Source organism: Dipodomys ordii, unplaced genomic scaffold, assembly GCF_000151885.1.
Source record: "Dipodomys ordii isolate 6190 unplaced genomic scaffold, Dord_2.0 Scaffold27, whole genome shotgun sequence".
Classification (NCBI taxonomy): Eukaryota; Metazoa; Chordata; class Mammalia; order Rodentia; family Heteromyidae; genus Dipodomys; species Dipodomys ordii.
Window position 1 is genome coordinate 8,852,117 of NW_012267243.1, and position 16,498 is coordinate 8,868,614.

Genomic DNA, 16,498 nt, shown 5'->3' on the forward strand with positions numbered 1-16,498 from the left:
TTAGAAATTATGTAATCACTTAATCACAATCAAGAAAAAAAAAGAACTTCGGGGAAGGGAGGGAGGGAGGGGATGGTAGGGGGAAAACAATGGAGGGGCTAACAATGTTCAAGAGGAAGTGTATTCATTACCTCACTCATGTAACTGTAACCCTCTGTATAGTATCTTTACAATAAAAAATTTAAAAAAAAAATATTCATTTTGGGCCTATTCATCTCCTCTAACGCTTGACAAACCCTCATGGGCATTCTCACTATGTAGAATTTCAGCATGTGTCTGAACTCCTTCAGTGACCAGTACTCATTACCTGTCATCACACCATGGAGCGTTCACTACTAGAAAAGCTATTCTTTACAATGGGTCACGATCTCTTTCCTTGTATACTTCTCCTACTTGATGGAAGCTATGTCTGTGAGACCTTTGCTAGATAAGGACCTAAACACTTAGCATTTGACAGTGCTTCAAAAAATTAGATTCACTGAACAAGCCATGTTCTTGTACATGTCAGAGTCGTAGCAAATGCCATCTCTTCCATGTAAAATGAACTTGTACTGTCTTAAAGAATAATCCATTAAGATCAATTTCTATTTTATCTCCTAATAGGCTAGATTATTCTATAGTGATAAAGCTACCCCCAAATCTGCACTTCAAAAGCCAAAGGATTATTAATCTCTCCCATTTTGCATTCTCCCTGACTCAGCAGGGAGACTCTGTGTACTACAGCTACTCAGAGACACAGAGAGACACAGCAGTCCCCACCTTGAGCGGAGCCAAGTCCCCATGGGAGGGAGGAAAGCTTTGGCAGGTGGCCAATTAAATGGACCAGCAGGGAGGGGATACACATCACTTCCCTTCACTGCTCATTAGTCAGAACGAGTGATAGGGTCTCACCTGACCAAAAGGAAGCTGGACAATGTGCTCTTACTGTACGCCTAGGGACCAGGCCAGAAATGCTTGGCCATCTGCACTCACGGCTACCCTACCTTCTTTGTGACTTTCCCTGCTGCTTTGCTTCAGCAACACCAAGTAACTTGCAGCTCCTCTAGCCCTCTCTGGACAGTTCATGTCTTGTCAGCCCTGGTCATTATCCCTTGCATTTTTATCTCCTTTTTGAATTTCTCAAGGTCCAGGAGTAGGTTATTATCAATATTTAACATGCTGGTGCAATTTGAGTACAGTGACCGTAACATCCAAAAGATGCTGTCAGTGGTGTGCAGGGCTCCTTAGGACCTGGGCCCCAACAGTCTGACTTCATCTCCTCACCTGGCCCCTGCTGTGCTGCTGCTCAGGCTCCCCAGGCCTGCTCCTGCTTCAGAGACCCTACATGTGCTGTTCTCCGTGGCTGGGATGCTCATGCCCTGACATTTGCTGGGCTCATTGTCCCTCTTCTGACAGATCTCTGCTTAGCTGTCATCTATCAGAGAAGCCTTTCCCAGCCTCTCTCATACCACCGTGACCCCTTGCCCTGTTAACTCCTCTGCTCTCTTTTCTCTTCTTTTTCTCCACAGAAGTTATCCATTCCTGATACAAACACACAGAGACATATGCAGCGGGGTAATATAGTAAATATCATATAATGTGCATTAAAGTCAAGTATTTTTGGTATTTATTTTGTCCACTTTACCTTTTACCCTACCACATTCCACCCGGGTGAATGTAATTTCTATCAAAAAGGGCATGATGATAGATAGAAGATTCTCAATAAATACCTATCAAATGAACTATTAACAAAGGAATGAAGATGCTTCTGAAATCTTCATATCCCTGGACCAAAATGGTAATTCCCTGCTTTCCATAAGAAGAGATTTCAAGCACTTGCAAGCTACGAGCTACTCAGAAATAACAAATTATCTGTGTAACAACCCTTTGTTTATCCTTTTTATATTCAGATTTATAAAGCTTAAGTTGAAATAAGAAACTCAAATAATTGTTTACTGACTCATGGTACATTTAGTTATTGATTAAAATCTTTAGTATTTCTCATATCTAAAATTATAGACCTTTCTCTGTCTCCAGAGATTCAGGGTTCTGGTTTGGGACCAAAGTGTAGGGCCAGCATTTTCCCCTTCATTTTCCTGTCCCTTGTCTCCCTTCACATTTCTACCATTTATTTTGAGACCTATTTGTTGGTCATTCATTCTGTGTAAAAATCTACATGAAATGTTACCAAATATTGTGTGATGATTTTATAATGTCCATAAGGAAAGAAAAGCTCTTCAACAATACCAACAGGGATTGGAAAATATCAACAGGGTTGAGAAAAACATTTTAATTCAGTGAGAGAGATATAGACATTCCTTTTTGTGTGTGTGAAAGGCTGACTATACGGCCACTCTTGGGATGCTTTCAGTGACATTAAGGCAGAAGTAACATCTCAAAAATGGGATGACGTGCAAAGCCTCAGATGAGAAAGGTCTTGGGATGAGCTTACCATTATACTTTGGTTCAGACACGTCAATCCACCAATCCCCAGGGTAGATTAACCTTATCAGATAGGACCAATGGATCTCCATCTCCATAGCATTCTAAGGACCTCACTCATCTTTATTCAAGGGCATGCTAAGGATTGGGATTTGCTGGTATCCACTAGCAGATAAGACATTTCACATGGTAGTCTTGAACAGCTGAACCAGAATAATTAACCACATTTATTGTAGTTAATGAAAGATACTAGGTAAATATTATACAGATAATAACTCAATCATCACTCCTTTTTTACAAAATAAGTGTCACTGTTATCTCTATTTTATAGATAGGGAACTGAAACCTGGTGAGATTAAGTGATCTTCACATAGCTAGAAAGTGAAGACACTGAAGGTTGAGTCTAGGAAATATAGCTCTGGAGCCCATGGTCTCAACAGCTCTGATCTTCTCTGTTCCTCTGCATATTGGAAACAGGAACAGACCTGAGTCCAACATATAATGTAATATCTGAATAATAAGGCCTGGTTTTCATGCTAGTCATTCATTTAAGTTACTCCTAATTCAATCAGCCTTAGACATAGTCCAGAGATGAAATTGAAAGGAACAGTGAATAGCCATGGCTAATGGAGAGGGAGTAAATGAGTTGGAGAAGGATTCAACCTTTGGCTCATTGAGCACTCATTATAATTCATCTGCTTATTTGTCCTTTTATGCATCTGCCCATCCATCCAGTCAACAACAATGTCCGAAGCACTGTCACTGTCCTAGACACACAGTTACTATACCTATGTGGAAGATAAGACATTGACCCAATCCATTTAGTAGCCCAAGTGGAGAGAAGCAGGCTCAGGAAGTCCACAGTAACTGCTATAGGAAGGGGGCGCATGGAGGAGTTGGGGGTTAATTCTGCCTGTATTTTGGAGAGATGGGTGAGGGAAAGGACAAGAGAAAAGTGTGTCATGGAAGAAAGAACATTGGGCCCAACAAGTTTTCTAATCTCAGTGTTCCTGAGAAAAGCCCAGAATATACACAATTTCCATCAAAGACAGGGAAAAAAAATAAACACCCTTGGAGCATAGTAGGTAAGAACATCAGTTTGAGGATCGAGCCTACCTTCAAATCTCAACCTCTCTTGGCTTCCATTGGCTTACAATTGCTCTTGTTTGGTTCCTTAGTCCTTAATTTTCTAAGTTGCTCAAACTTTACCTTCAAAACCAAAGTGTCTAAGTTTCTCTTTTATATGGGGAATTAAAAGGAAATGTAACTTTTATAGAAACTAATTTTAATTACTATGGATTTATTATTCGCCATGGTTCTTGGTGACTAGGTAACCAACAGAGGAGCTAATTCATTATTTTAGCAATTTAAACAGAAACTCCGAAGAAAGGCACCCTGCAGCCACAGAGCACTGGAACTGTACTAATGAGAAGATTAGAACAAAGTTCAGCTCACACTGTCCTAGCTAATCACAAATGTACCCAAGGATAATTAACAGTCACAATTACCTGGAACTATATTATTTAGCCGGTCGGTTATTCTAAAGTCAAGCTGCACTAGATAGATGAGCTTAAAGGAGTTAATGAACAAGCTATTTTAAGTGGTTGATGGGGCCCCTTCATAATAAATAGCTGGGGATAGAGAAAAGAACATTTAAGACTCCATCATCCCCTTCGTCCCAATTCAGAAGTGAACAGAAGCCCAGAGCTCTCTTCAAAGGAGTAGACTATCCACAGAGACCCACTCCCAGCCCATTAGAGACTCTGCCCACCACGTTGAATAGACTCATGGCCAAAATGGCCTTATGCAGAAGCAGTATCCGTTCGCCATGATTCATTCCTCTAGAGCAAAATCTTGGAACTTTCTATCCTTGGCAGCCATTGCCCCTTCCCAATGGGGCCCTGGAGAATCTTTTTCTACCTATGCTTTCGTTTTGTAGGGTTGGAGAGAGGCTTGTGTCAAAGCACAGATCTCATAGGATGTCTCAACCCTTGATTTCTCTCGCAGAGTCCCACCACTCCACACTGTGTCCTGCAGGCTGCTTTTGAACGTGGCTCTGGCTGAGAGGATGGGAGCAGATGGGGAAACGGTGGTCCTGAAGAACATGCTCATTGGTGTCAACCTGATCCTTCTGGGCTCCATGCTTAAGCCCTCAGAGTGTCAGCTGGAGGTGACCACAGAAAGGGTCCAGAGACAGAGAGGAGAGGAAGAAGGAGGCGTTTCCAATTACAACACCACCAGCAAAGAGCAGCCCATGGTCTTCAACCATGTGTACAATATTAACGTGCCCCTGGAGAGCCTCTGCTCCTCGGGGCTGGAGGCATCCGCTGAGCAGGAGGTGAGTGCCGAAGACGAGACTCTGGCAGAGTACACAGGCCAGACCTCAGACCACGAGAGCCAGGTCACCTTCACCCACAAGATCAACCTCCCCAAAAAGGCCTGCCCGTGTGCCAGCTCAGTCCAGGTGCTACAGGAGCTGCTGAGCCGGATCGAGATGCTGGAGAGGGAGGTGTCACTGCTGCGGGACCAGTGTAACGCCAACTGCTGCTCGGAGAGTGCTGCCACAGGTAGAGTCCAGGGAGCTCACCACCCAGGTGGGAAGGAGAGGGTTGAGGAGAGAGGAAGAAGGAATCCCAGGGAGCAAAACCTAGCATCTCTTTACAAGCCCAAGGTGGGGGCGGGGGGGGGGGGAATGTGGCCCAGTCTGCAGCTCTTTCTTCCTCAGTGAAGGTGTCTGTATCATCTAAATGCAGTCCTTCCCTGGGGATTCTGCTCAGGGATGCTTTACCCTGCTTAGCCAGTTTGAAATACATTAACCTGATTTGCCGGGGATGAGTCAGGTAATGGTACATCGGTTCAGCACGGCAACGTCGATGGCAAGCAGGGAATTCGATGTCTGTCTCCATTCATCTTTGGGTTTTACAGACTGCTGCACTGATATCTACTCATGTTAACCTGAGAGAGGAGAGAACACAAGCACTCTGTTGGCCCTTAGACAGCCTTTTGCCCATCCGAATAAATGGTGACTGTTAAGATCTCCAAGGACCTGTGTCTGTCTTCTTCAGCAAGATGGAAGTTTTATCCTCTGTCCTCTTCAGAAACTTATGCATATGTTCGTGCATGGACACTCAAACACACATTCACATAAAACTACCCTTGTACTTAGAGTTCACCCTGCCTTCCCAGCACTGTCTTCTAACTTTGTATACCCCCTGACTAGTAACACATATGAGTTACTGTCACTACCTCTCTGAAAGATAGGATTAAGTCTTCAGAACCCCGCTCCTGACTTCAGATCTGATCTATGGCTTCCTTACTTGTGACAGATCCCTTAGATCGAGGAAGTTCAGGGTTTTTGCTTATTGGCTTTTTAAATCAGAACAAGCATCCACCATATTATTTTGGATGCAAGTGTTCACTCTGTAGGGTGAAGGCTTCCTCTGAATGAAGTTTCAACGGAGGCTGAATGGCCCACAACTCCGAAGTGATATCAGCCCTGGTCTTCCTCCATCACAGCAAAATGAAGGGAAGTTGTTAAATAATCGGGTTTTTTCTCAGTTTGTACACAAGCAAACTGAAGCTGAGAGAAGGAGGTCTAGAAGTCTGGTCTCCCTGAGTGTCACCTGACAGTTACTTCTTAGTCTTTTCAATGGAGCTAGAAAGCAGGAGAAAATCCTAGATTTCTCTGGACGGGGTCTCCCTGCTGCTCAGGAAGGCAGGGTGGTTTCTGGAAGTGGTCTTTTTAACAAACCTCCCACTAGGATCCCTGGAAAATGGGGGAAATATCTCCGAGGATGAGCTTTCTGCAGCAAGGGTGGAGTTGTGTCTTTTCAGGCCATGAGTGCTGCAGGAGCAGTAAAATTTACCAGACAGAACTTATTTAAACTTCACCTTCTCAGGGCCAAGGAGGAAGAAGGATGCTGAGCAAGTATTCAGTGTGTGTTTGTTTAGCAAGTTTGTTTAGACAGATAAATTAACCGCTGCAGCGACACTGCTGCCGTTAGAGCTGGGGGGAGACACACGTCGAAACTCGGAGGGACCACAGCAAACAATAACCTTGATGGAGCTTTCCGGAAGCCTCTGAAGTAACCTTGGTATTGAGTGTTGATGAATCAACACTCATTGGTGGCAGGCAAAAGAGGAGAAAGGACTGGTTTGTAGCACGTACTGCCTTTCTCTGCCTCTCTGACCCAGAGCCGACCTACACCCCCTCTGATGCCAACACCTCTTTCCCAGAAGACTGTCCTTAGACTGAGCTCTTTGGCCTGCCCAGTGAGAGGAAAATGGCACTGGATCCCACATGCCCTTGGCCCATGAGGAAGTTGGATCCGTGCTGATTCCAAGCACCCTGCAGGATGAAATCCAAGGCACTCTGAATGGGACTTCGCTTGATAAGCAACCTGACTTGGGTGACTTCCTTCCTTATCTCCCCTCCCAACTGCCAGCGTGTCCTAGGAACACCTTCTCAGTCACTTTTACCCGAGTCTTCCTTTCAGGACTATGTCTGGGGAATCTAGCCTAAGACATGCTAAAGGCAAGCTCTTGGAAGACGAGGGATCCGATCTCTCCCCTCTCTGCCCTCAGACTGGGTGAGCCTATTTATTAGCTCAAACCCGTGACAACCTATGTTCAACTGTACTGTCAGTCTCACACACACACACCCGCTCAGAGGCTAAGGGGAGGCTTCTGCCCTGCCCCCTCCCTAGCATCCACTGACCTTATTCTCTACCATTCCAGGACAACTGGACTATATTCCTCACTGCAGTGGTCATGGCAACTTTAGCTTGGAGTCCTGTGGCTGCATCTGTGATGAAGGCTGGGTTGGCAAGAATTGCTCCGAGCCCTACTGCCCGCTGGGCTGCTCCAGTCGGGGGGTGTGTGTTGATGGCCAGTGCATCTGTGACAGCGAATACAGTGGTGACGACTGCTCGGAGCTCCGGTGTCCCACGGACTGCAGTGCCCGGGGGCTCTGTGTGGACGGGGAGTGTGTTTGTGAAGAGCCCTACACCGGCGAGGACTGCAGGGAGCTCAGGTGCCCCGGAGACTGTTCGGGAAAGGGGAGATGTGCTAATGGCACCTGCCTGTGCCAGGAGGGCTATGCTGGCCATGACTGTGGGCAGCGGCGGTGTCTGAATGCCTGCAGCGGGCGAGGACACTGCCAGGAGGGGCTCTGTCTCTGTGAGGAGGGCTATGAAGGTCCTGACTGCTCTGCAGGTAGGAAGGGGATCTGACAAGTCCCACACACGGGGTTTCTCCAGTTACTGGGGGGAGAGGGGAGGAGGGGGGGTCAATTTTAAGCAACATCATCCCCAATGGGGTCTTCCTTTGCTTTCCAAGACAGTTGGCTGGGGGGATGTACAGGGGCATCAGAAAAGGTCAGCTGAGAGCTGCACCAAAGGCAGTGATAAGAAAGGTGACAAGTCTCTTCTACCCTTGAGGTGGACGTAAGTGGGTGATGAGTCTATCTCCAGTTGCCAGTAACACAAAAACCAGACTGAGTCATAAAGGGAAAAGGTTTGATTTGGCTCACCGTGCTGGAAGCCCAGGTCAAGGAGCCACATCCCGTCACAGCCCTCTGCTTGACAGCCTTAGGACAGAGCAGGGAATCATCAGACAAGAGACAGAGAAGCGTGTCTCCTCTCCTTCCCATAAATCCACCGGGACTCAGTCGTAGATTCCATATCAATCGTATTCCATTCACCTCATGATTTCATTGAATCCTGATTAATTCCCAAAGACTCCACCTCGAAACACAAGGCAGGTCAATGTTCAGTCTCTTAATAACTCACAAAGCCCCAGGGAAGTGCTCAAACCATACCCAGATGGAAGGGGTGACACTGATTAAGATGCATTACACTTGGAAACTGATAGATTGACTTGAAACCCCATGGTAAAACCACTTGAAGACTATCTATCTATACATTATATATGTGTGTGTGTATATGTGTGTGTATTTAGCATATCCAAACTAGAGAGTGAGGTCTTGGGACCACCTGAGGGAAAACTATTCTCTCACTCACAGGGATTCCAAGAGTTCCACCAGGGACACCTCCTTCTATCATTGGTACTTGAGGGATGATAGTTAGTCTCCAAGGCTCTCTGCTTAGCTTGGAGTTTACAGATCGCAAGGTGCTATTAATTTATGAAATTATCTTAGTGTCCACAGCTGGAAAGCATTTATAGGCAAGGAATTAAATGCAAACAAGAATGAAATGCTAAAACCATTAAGCGTCCATTAACAATCTAACAGTTAATATAGAACACTAAAAGGATGTGACTCATTTTGTTCCCTGTGATTGTGGTGTAAACAGGAACTGACTTCATATGTCGTCCACAGCATTGAAACTGATAGAGCAGTGGTGTCCTATAATGGCACACTAACAGTGAGAGAGAGGGAGAGAGAGAGACAGTGTCAGAGAAACAGAGAGAGCAAGCGAAAGAGTACACTAAGGCTAGTTTTTTTCATCCCACATGAAAACAAATTTTGTTATTTCATTCCTTCGTATTCTCTTCTAAGTCAGTGAACATTGCTGATACATTTGTGCTTTAAAAGGTATAGATGAATTTAAACTTCAGAATGCCCCCAGGGAACTTTTAAAGGAAGAAATAACAACCAATAATCAATGTTAAATATTTTAATTGTGCAAAACTAGGAATCTTCTAACGTAGAAATCTGGAAAGCCAGCTTTACCAGTCTTCTGTTTTCTGGCATCCTGTACATACAGATTTAAATTAACCTATTTTAAAAGATCAATGGCAATAATGAAATTAAAACAAAACAAAACAATAATCCACTCCTTTGGAAAAAATGTTTTCATGGTTTTTTTTCTTATATTAAATTGTTTTCTATATTCACTTTTTTCATTTAGTCTCTCAGTTTTGCTTCTTGAATTAGAATACCTTTCCAAAAATATAGTCATTATACCAGTTGTACCAAAGCAAAAGTCAAGCCAAAGTTAAGACCCATTGTTTCTGAATTCAAAGCCACCAGGTAGTCACTGCAGGGAAACAAGTCTGAAACCAAACCTTGTTCCCCCTCAGAGCCTGAGGTTCCATGAGGCCCCGTTCAGAGGACGCGAAGGGTCAGCTTGGATCATATCTATGTTGATGCTCTCGCATAGCACGTATGCTTCTTAATAGACTCAATGTTCCCAGGCCTGCATGGGGGTCATGCTCTTGACCTCTTTTCACAGGGATGGTTCCATTGGCAAAGAAAATATTGATCCCATGCAGGGTCCAAACCGAACTAGTGATAAACTCTCCTGGTCTCATCGGGAAAGACCCAGCAGCTGCCAGTCTAACTATAACCGGATCCAGTCCAAACAATGCACACATGTTACCACCAACACATTATGTCTGTGTTGCTTGAGGGAGACTTCTGCGGTCCCAGATAACTTACTTTCCTGGTTCCCAAAGTATGTGAAGGAGGATAGTTGCATAATCTCCATTTGTTTCTATGGCAACCCAGGAGCCATCTCTCATTACAGGAAGTACTTTCTTAATGCCTGCCTTTAAAGCCAAATGCCAGAGGTCTCTTCTACAAAGTTATCTGGGTCATTATCTAAAGTGCTACTCTGCTTGCTTGCTCTTCCTGAAGAGGCTGTAGCAGAAAAGGCTGTTTACCTGCTGTTTGGCATTTCTGGCCAGGTGCACACAAGACAACACTTCTGCTCCCAATGCCCCCAGGAATACAGGGTGGGGATGAAGGGTAAGGAAAGTAATAACATGGAGGGCCACAAAGTGGACTTCTCTATAGGTCATCATTTGCTCTTTGGCAAGGGCAGAAGAAAGAGCTGTCTGTTACATGGATTTCTTAGCCACAGCACTTGAATGCACCTGAGACAGCAAGTCAACTACATTTGACTCCTACCCTTGATCTTTGCTCACACTAGGCCAGGGGACAAAAATGTCAAGCTTTCTGCTTCCATCCTCGGCCCATCCAAGCTAAAGTGGGGAAAAAATAACTCATAAATGTGAACACTTAAAACAAGCCTTAGCGGGCTGGGAATGTGGCTCAGTGGTAGAGTGCTTACCTAGTATGTAGGAAGCCCTGGGTTCGATTCCTCAGTACCACCTACACTGAAAAAAGCCAGAAGTGGTGCTAAGGCTCAAGTGGTAGAGTGCTAGCCTTAAGCAAAAAAAGCTCAGGGACAGTGCCCAGGTCCAGAGTTCAAGCCCCAGGACTGGTAAAAAAAAAAAAAAAAAAAAAGCCTTAGAAAAAAGTTACTTCTGATTTTACAGATTTAAAAAGCAGCAGTTCACAAGGCCAGAGAGATTTTCCCAGCGTTAAATAGCTCATTAAGGGCAGAGTACAAATGAGAACGCTGGTAACCCACCCAAGTTTTAGCAGTCTTTAATCCTCTTCAAGATGCTAAGTTGAACAGAACTGAGAAATCAAATGGTAAAGCCTCCTTCACAAAGAAGTAGCCTTCTGATGTAAACTCTGAGCCCTGTCAAATAAGGAGAAATGAGGTACTTATACCTGGGTGAAGAAGCATAAGGAGAGCTCTGTCCATATCTGGTCTCAGCGGTGAGGTTGATGCGGGAGCTGGCCGGTGAGATCCTGAGTCATCGGGACAAAGGAACCCCCAGAGCAGGGTTTGGAAACAATTCAGAAAGCTGTTCCTTGAACTGCAGTCAGACTTGAGGAGATGCGTCAAGGTCATCGTCTGCTTGTATCAGGACTGCAGCCAGCCTTGACCTTTGGAACCTCAAACCACTCACTCTTGGAAACAAACCACAGCATGGAATAAGTTCCCCTGCTCTTTCCCCATAAAGGCAATAGCGACACAAGACTTAAAAAGCAAACAGTATGGCCACTTTCTTCCAGCTACAGGGTCTTCCTTTTTAGCAGCTTATTCTTCCCCAAGTTTCAAACCTGGAGTTCCAAAGAAAATCAGATTAAGAATGTTTTTTCCCCTCCATAAATGCAGTGAGCCACGGCATCCATCTCTTTTATGGTTTGCTTTATAGTTCAATATCATTTCAGTTGATAATGATTACTGGAAGCCAATGTGCACACTACTGCTAACTTACGTGGTGAGTGGTGATGGTCTCCATTGGGCTACTGCTCACAAATGACTCGGCTGCTGCTTTCTCCATCCGTCGCCAAAGCAGTGTTCACCACCAGCTCGAGCCTCAGGCTAAGTTGTCAAGATAAAAACTTCATCTGCACTGCATTTTCACCTTAGACTGCTAATATGTCCTGCTTAGATCACACTGCACTGCTTTTACTAGCTCTCTTTTCTGCAAGAAAGAATCAAAAAAGGATATTCTTAGAGCAGGTACCACAAGCCCCAAGACTTGATGACTAAGGATTTGGGAGGGCCCCTTTGCCATCACTGTGACAGAACTGCCCAGGAAACTCAGGGGCCATGTGTTCATTCACAAGAGACAGACACTAGAAAGGTTTTTGTAATGGAGTAGTCTTAGCTCTGAGAATGAGCACCAGGCTAGAGAGGTCACCCTGTAAGATCTTCTGAAGTATTCCTGATGTTGTTTTCTTGGAAAGGCTGTGTACAAATAAAATTAAAGAAGACATCAAATGAGATGTGTAACTTGCTTTGCAAATTGTAAGAGTAAGAACTCTAGACATAGACAATTTGGGTTTGAAACCAGTTCATTTTTTTTTCTTTTTGTCAGTCATGGGGCTTGAAGTCAGAGCTTGGGTGCTGTCCCTGAGCCTCTTTGGACTCAAGGCTAGCACTCTACCACTTGAACCAAAATGCCACTTCTGGCTTTTTCTGTGATTAATTGGAGGTAAAGAGTCTCACAGACTTTCTGCCTGGGCTGGCTTCAAACCACACACAATCCTCAGATCTCAGCCCCCTTGAGTAGCTAGGATTTACAGATACGAGCTACCAGCACCCAGATGAAAACCAGTTCTGTTATGGCCCAATTCCCTAACTTTTGGTACATTCCTCAACATGAGCCTGAGTTTCCTTTTTTGTAAAGTTGAGATAATTCTGTCAGCTCAAATTACCACCTAGGACTTCTTTGAAAGGATTTTTTTTAATTCTATATAGTGGACATGGCTGACTATAAAATGTTATATATGAGTATAACTGGAATCTTTGTACATTAGCTAAAAGGCTTTAGAGTTGTTCTGCCTGGGTTCAAGTGCTAGCTTTTGTGTTTTCTCTGTGTGTGGTCCAGTTTCCTCATCTGTAAAATAGGAGTTATAATAATGCTTAGCCTGTCATGTTGGTGGGAGGTCAAAAAATGAGATAATCCACCTTGAAGAGGGGAGCACTATGCCCAGTGCACAATAAATGCTCAGTATAATTGTGCCAAATATTAGAAGGTTTTATAAATCTGCTCTTCTTCCTTTGGTCCAGGAATTCTTTTATACTCATTACACCAGCCACGTTATTACTGCAGTTCACAATTTTAATAATGTCAGAATTACAAATGATACCATCGTAGACAATAGCATGTGAGGGTTTAATTATTCAAATTTCATTTATGCTTCTTTAGTTTTGTAAATTTCTGTAAATTTAATTTTTGTTTCATTTAATATTTGCCATTTTCAATCAAAGGAGGGAATCTAGACAAAGGAGGGAATTTAGACAATGACTGGCTTGAGGCAAAAAACATCAATGCAAATATCTAGCATTGCAAGTATGTGCTGCTCATTTCTCGCCTGTGAATCTGGGATTAAAAACTCCTCACTTCTGCCTCTGCAGAGGATTTGAGGTTTCATAGATGAGTGAGACAAGGAGGTAGATACTCTTCACTCTCCAGATTCTGTGAAAAGCGCCTAGCCTAGGCCTGTTTATTTGTAAAGGTGAGAGGGTCAGATTTCCCAGAGAAGAAATTCAAAACCAAAGGCAACTCTTAAACCCAAATGAAGCTTCCACTACATATACATGTATAAGTTAATTATGATCATTTAAATATTGCCCTGATCTTTGATTTAATGTACGAACAGGTCCAATTACAGACACACTGTAGTTAGCCTCCTAATTAGTCTTAAAGGTTCAATTATTCAGTGCCCACACTACTGGTGAATTTTCCCTTCCCAAGGGAACCATACACAGAAAGGCTGTTTGAATGTGGTTTAACCTTTGGTAACTCTGAGTAGCATTTGAGAAGTAAGACAGGAGAAAAAAGAAAAGCTCTCAAGAAGGCTTCCTGATCGTCATCTCCAAGGTCAAAGCTAATGAACATTAGTTTAACACGTTTTATTTCTTCAAAACTCAAATGACCTCTTTTTAAAAGAGGAAATGCTGTAATAAAGAATTACTAAAAGTCTTCATTAGACCAAGGTAGGTAAGACTTAGTATTTTGGCTTTTTATAGTTTGCAAAATAACCAGGGATGAGCTTTGATTTGGACCATTTGCCAATTTCCATGGTGTAAATAGTTTGTGTCTGGACAACTTCAAAGTCCCAACATGACATCACTTAACATCAAGCTGGAAACAGCAGTGCCACTGAACACAATTATGAAGTGCTTTCACCAGAGAGTTATCACGAAGAAAAAAAAATTACCGTAAAGACTTAAGTCTCTTTAAAATGCACTAATTCATTTGCCAATCAGCTTTCACAGTAAGGAGGCAGCCCCAGCATACCCCTCGCTCGTGGCATTCTAGAGATTAGGAGACTAAGCCCAGAAAAGGCAAGAACCACAAAGCCCTGAGCCCAGCAGAACTCTAGCCATGGAAGAAGGAAAGAGATGTGAGGGAGAATGTTGAGTCCTGGCTGGGCAAGGCTGTCCTCTGAGCTCATGCTGTCTGTGTATTGCCTCCTGGTAGTTGCCCCTCCAGAGGACTTGCGAGTGGCTGGTATCAGCGACAGGTCCATTGAGCTGGAATGGGACGGGCCGATGGCAGTGACGGAATATGTGATCTCTTACCAGCCGACGGCCCTGGGGGGCCTCCAGCTCCAGCAGCGGGTGCCTGGAGATTGGAGTGGTGTCACCATCACAGAGCTGGAGCCAGGTCTCACCTACAACATCAGCGTCTACGCTGTCATTAGCAACATCCTCAGCCTTCCCATCACTGCCAAGGTGGCCACCCGTACGTACCATTTCCCCATCCTACTTCATCTCCCTTTTCTCCTACATGAGATCATGGGCATTCATGATAGTGGTGTCTTTTCTTCATTCTTCAAGGGTGCCTGCAATTGCTTGCTCTTCAGGACAAGGGCTTCAGACGTGACCCACTTAGAAAAGGGTACCTTATTGAAAAGGCACTTCTTATTAAAAGAGTTTCCAAATTCAGGCAGCTTTTATGAATTATAGAGCCAAAAGAACAAAGAGTAATTATTGAACACTGGCTCGTTATAAACTCAATTCTGATTAGAAATCAAGTAAAGTGTGAGACTTATATGGACTTTGAATCTAGTTAGGGACCCCAAAACTAGGAGATATGAAGTAGAGTGTGTAATTAAAAAAGACAGTATGTTACAGATGAAAGTATATAGCAGAATGAGAAAAAAATTATGTATAACCATAGCTGACAGTTCTCATAAAGAGTTGACATAAATTTGTCTGGCTTTTTGTTTAGTTAAATATCTTGATGGTCTACTATAGATAGCCTCAACATTGGTTGAGGCTCTAGAGCATAATTTAGAAAAATTCAATAGAGAGACAGAGAAAGACAGAAAGAACAGAAACAAGTCATCCAAGCAAGCTAAAATATTCTCCATATAAAGTAGACAGTTTTTATTTTTTCATTTACAACAGGGAAATTTTTCTATCTATGTTGGGTATATTTTATCAAGAGAAAAAAAAATGTGAAATATTGATTACCAGTTATTAACACTGAATATGCTAAGACTAGAAAGAGGAGGAAAGTAGTGTTGCTCTTTTCTTTGTATACCTGTGAATTTTTAAGTCATTAGGAAGAGCCTGTACCACTCTAGAATTTTTTTGAATGCTGAGAAACTTCAGTGAGAGAATTCTCCAGTGTTATGCCCTTGCCAATCCAAATACGCTGCAAATCCTGCATGCACACCGATGTTTGGGTGTCTTATCTGAGAAGCTTTTTACAGAAAAAGGGGGCTGCATCTGATAAAATTCTAGAAAGAATACATCGAAAACAGTGACATCTGAATGCCATAGAGATTTTAGCCCGAGACTGGAACAAGAAGTATAACCATGACAATATAAATTCTAAGAATTCAGAAAAGGCCCTGAGTCCACACATGGAATTTAACACAAAGAATGAGAGATTTGAGACATGTAGGTCTCAAATGACAGCAAGGTATTTTAGGGTAAGAAATACGACAAGAATCCTGAAACAGAAAAAAGTCAAGGTCCAAAGAATTGGCCTTCAGGGCTTCATGGAGGAGAAGGAGGACTTGAACTGAATGTAAGAGAGGGACTAGCAGAGGACCCAGGATTTGCAGAAATCCTCTTGTCCTATTGCTTTTCAGGTGACCAAGTCTTGTGACAATATTGGACTCCTCCTCTGAATGCTGGCAATGTGAATGTGTCTTATAATGATCTCTGTGTAAATTTGGACCTTATTTGCTTGTTTGTTTGATTTGGTTTTAATTCCTCTGGTGCCTGAGAACTAGTTTTAAATATCCACGTTGATGAGGCTGCTTTTCCCACCTTGCTGGGAATGCGTCACCACCCTAAATGTCTGGCCTCCTCCCCTAGAGGCGCTGGACTCTGATCCACAGCAGCATACTGATGAGGCTCCCATCTCCTCCGGGGCTTGTTATGCCAGGGCATCCCCCCCCCCTCCAAACAAGCTCCCAGGTGACAAGGACAAAATCATGTAAACTCACCTGACACGCCTTCAAGTGGCTTCAGAATCAACCCCTCCTTCCAAGCAAGGACCAGGAAGAAACCTCCACATAGGAAGGAGAAGGATCTGTCTGATCGCCAATGGGAATAGCCCATGACAGACAGCTAAAGTGGGAGCAGGCTCCCTGGAGAACTGAGAAAAGTCACGCTGTCCTATTGCAGGGCTGGTAATTGGAACTTCATTAGGACACGCATACATCCACCTCACTAAACCTGTGCATGTGTTATGTGTATGTGTGGTTGGAGGGGTGGGGTGAAGGTTGGGATGAGCGAGCACAAAAGAGGAAGAGGAAGAGAGAAGATAAAGAAAAGGTGAGTGA

At 43.7% G+C, this 16,498-nt stretch overlaps 1 protein-coding gene across 1 annotated transcript in view; it reads left to right on the plus strand.

Annotated features, from left to right (window-relative positions):
- Window positions 1–4,467: 4,467 nt before the first annotated feature.
- Tnr (tenascin R) overlaps window positions 4,468–16,498 on the plus strand; it is a 76,588-nt gene continuing 64,557 nt past the window's right edge. The window contains exons 1-3 of the mRNA XM_013015610.1: window positions 4,468–4,988; window positions 7,159–7,635; window positions 14,176–14,439. Coding sequence (XP_012871064.1) covers window positions 4,490–4,988; window positions 7,159–7,635; window positions 14,176–14,439 — 1,240 coding nt within the window. The 5' untranslated portion in view covers window positions 4,468–4,489. The remainder of the gene's footprint in view (window positions 4,989–7,158; window positions 7,636–14,175; window positions 14,440–16,498) is intronic.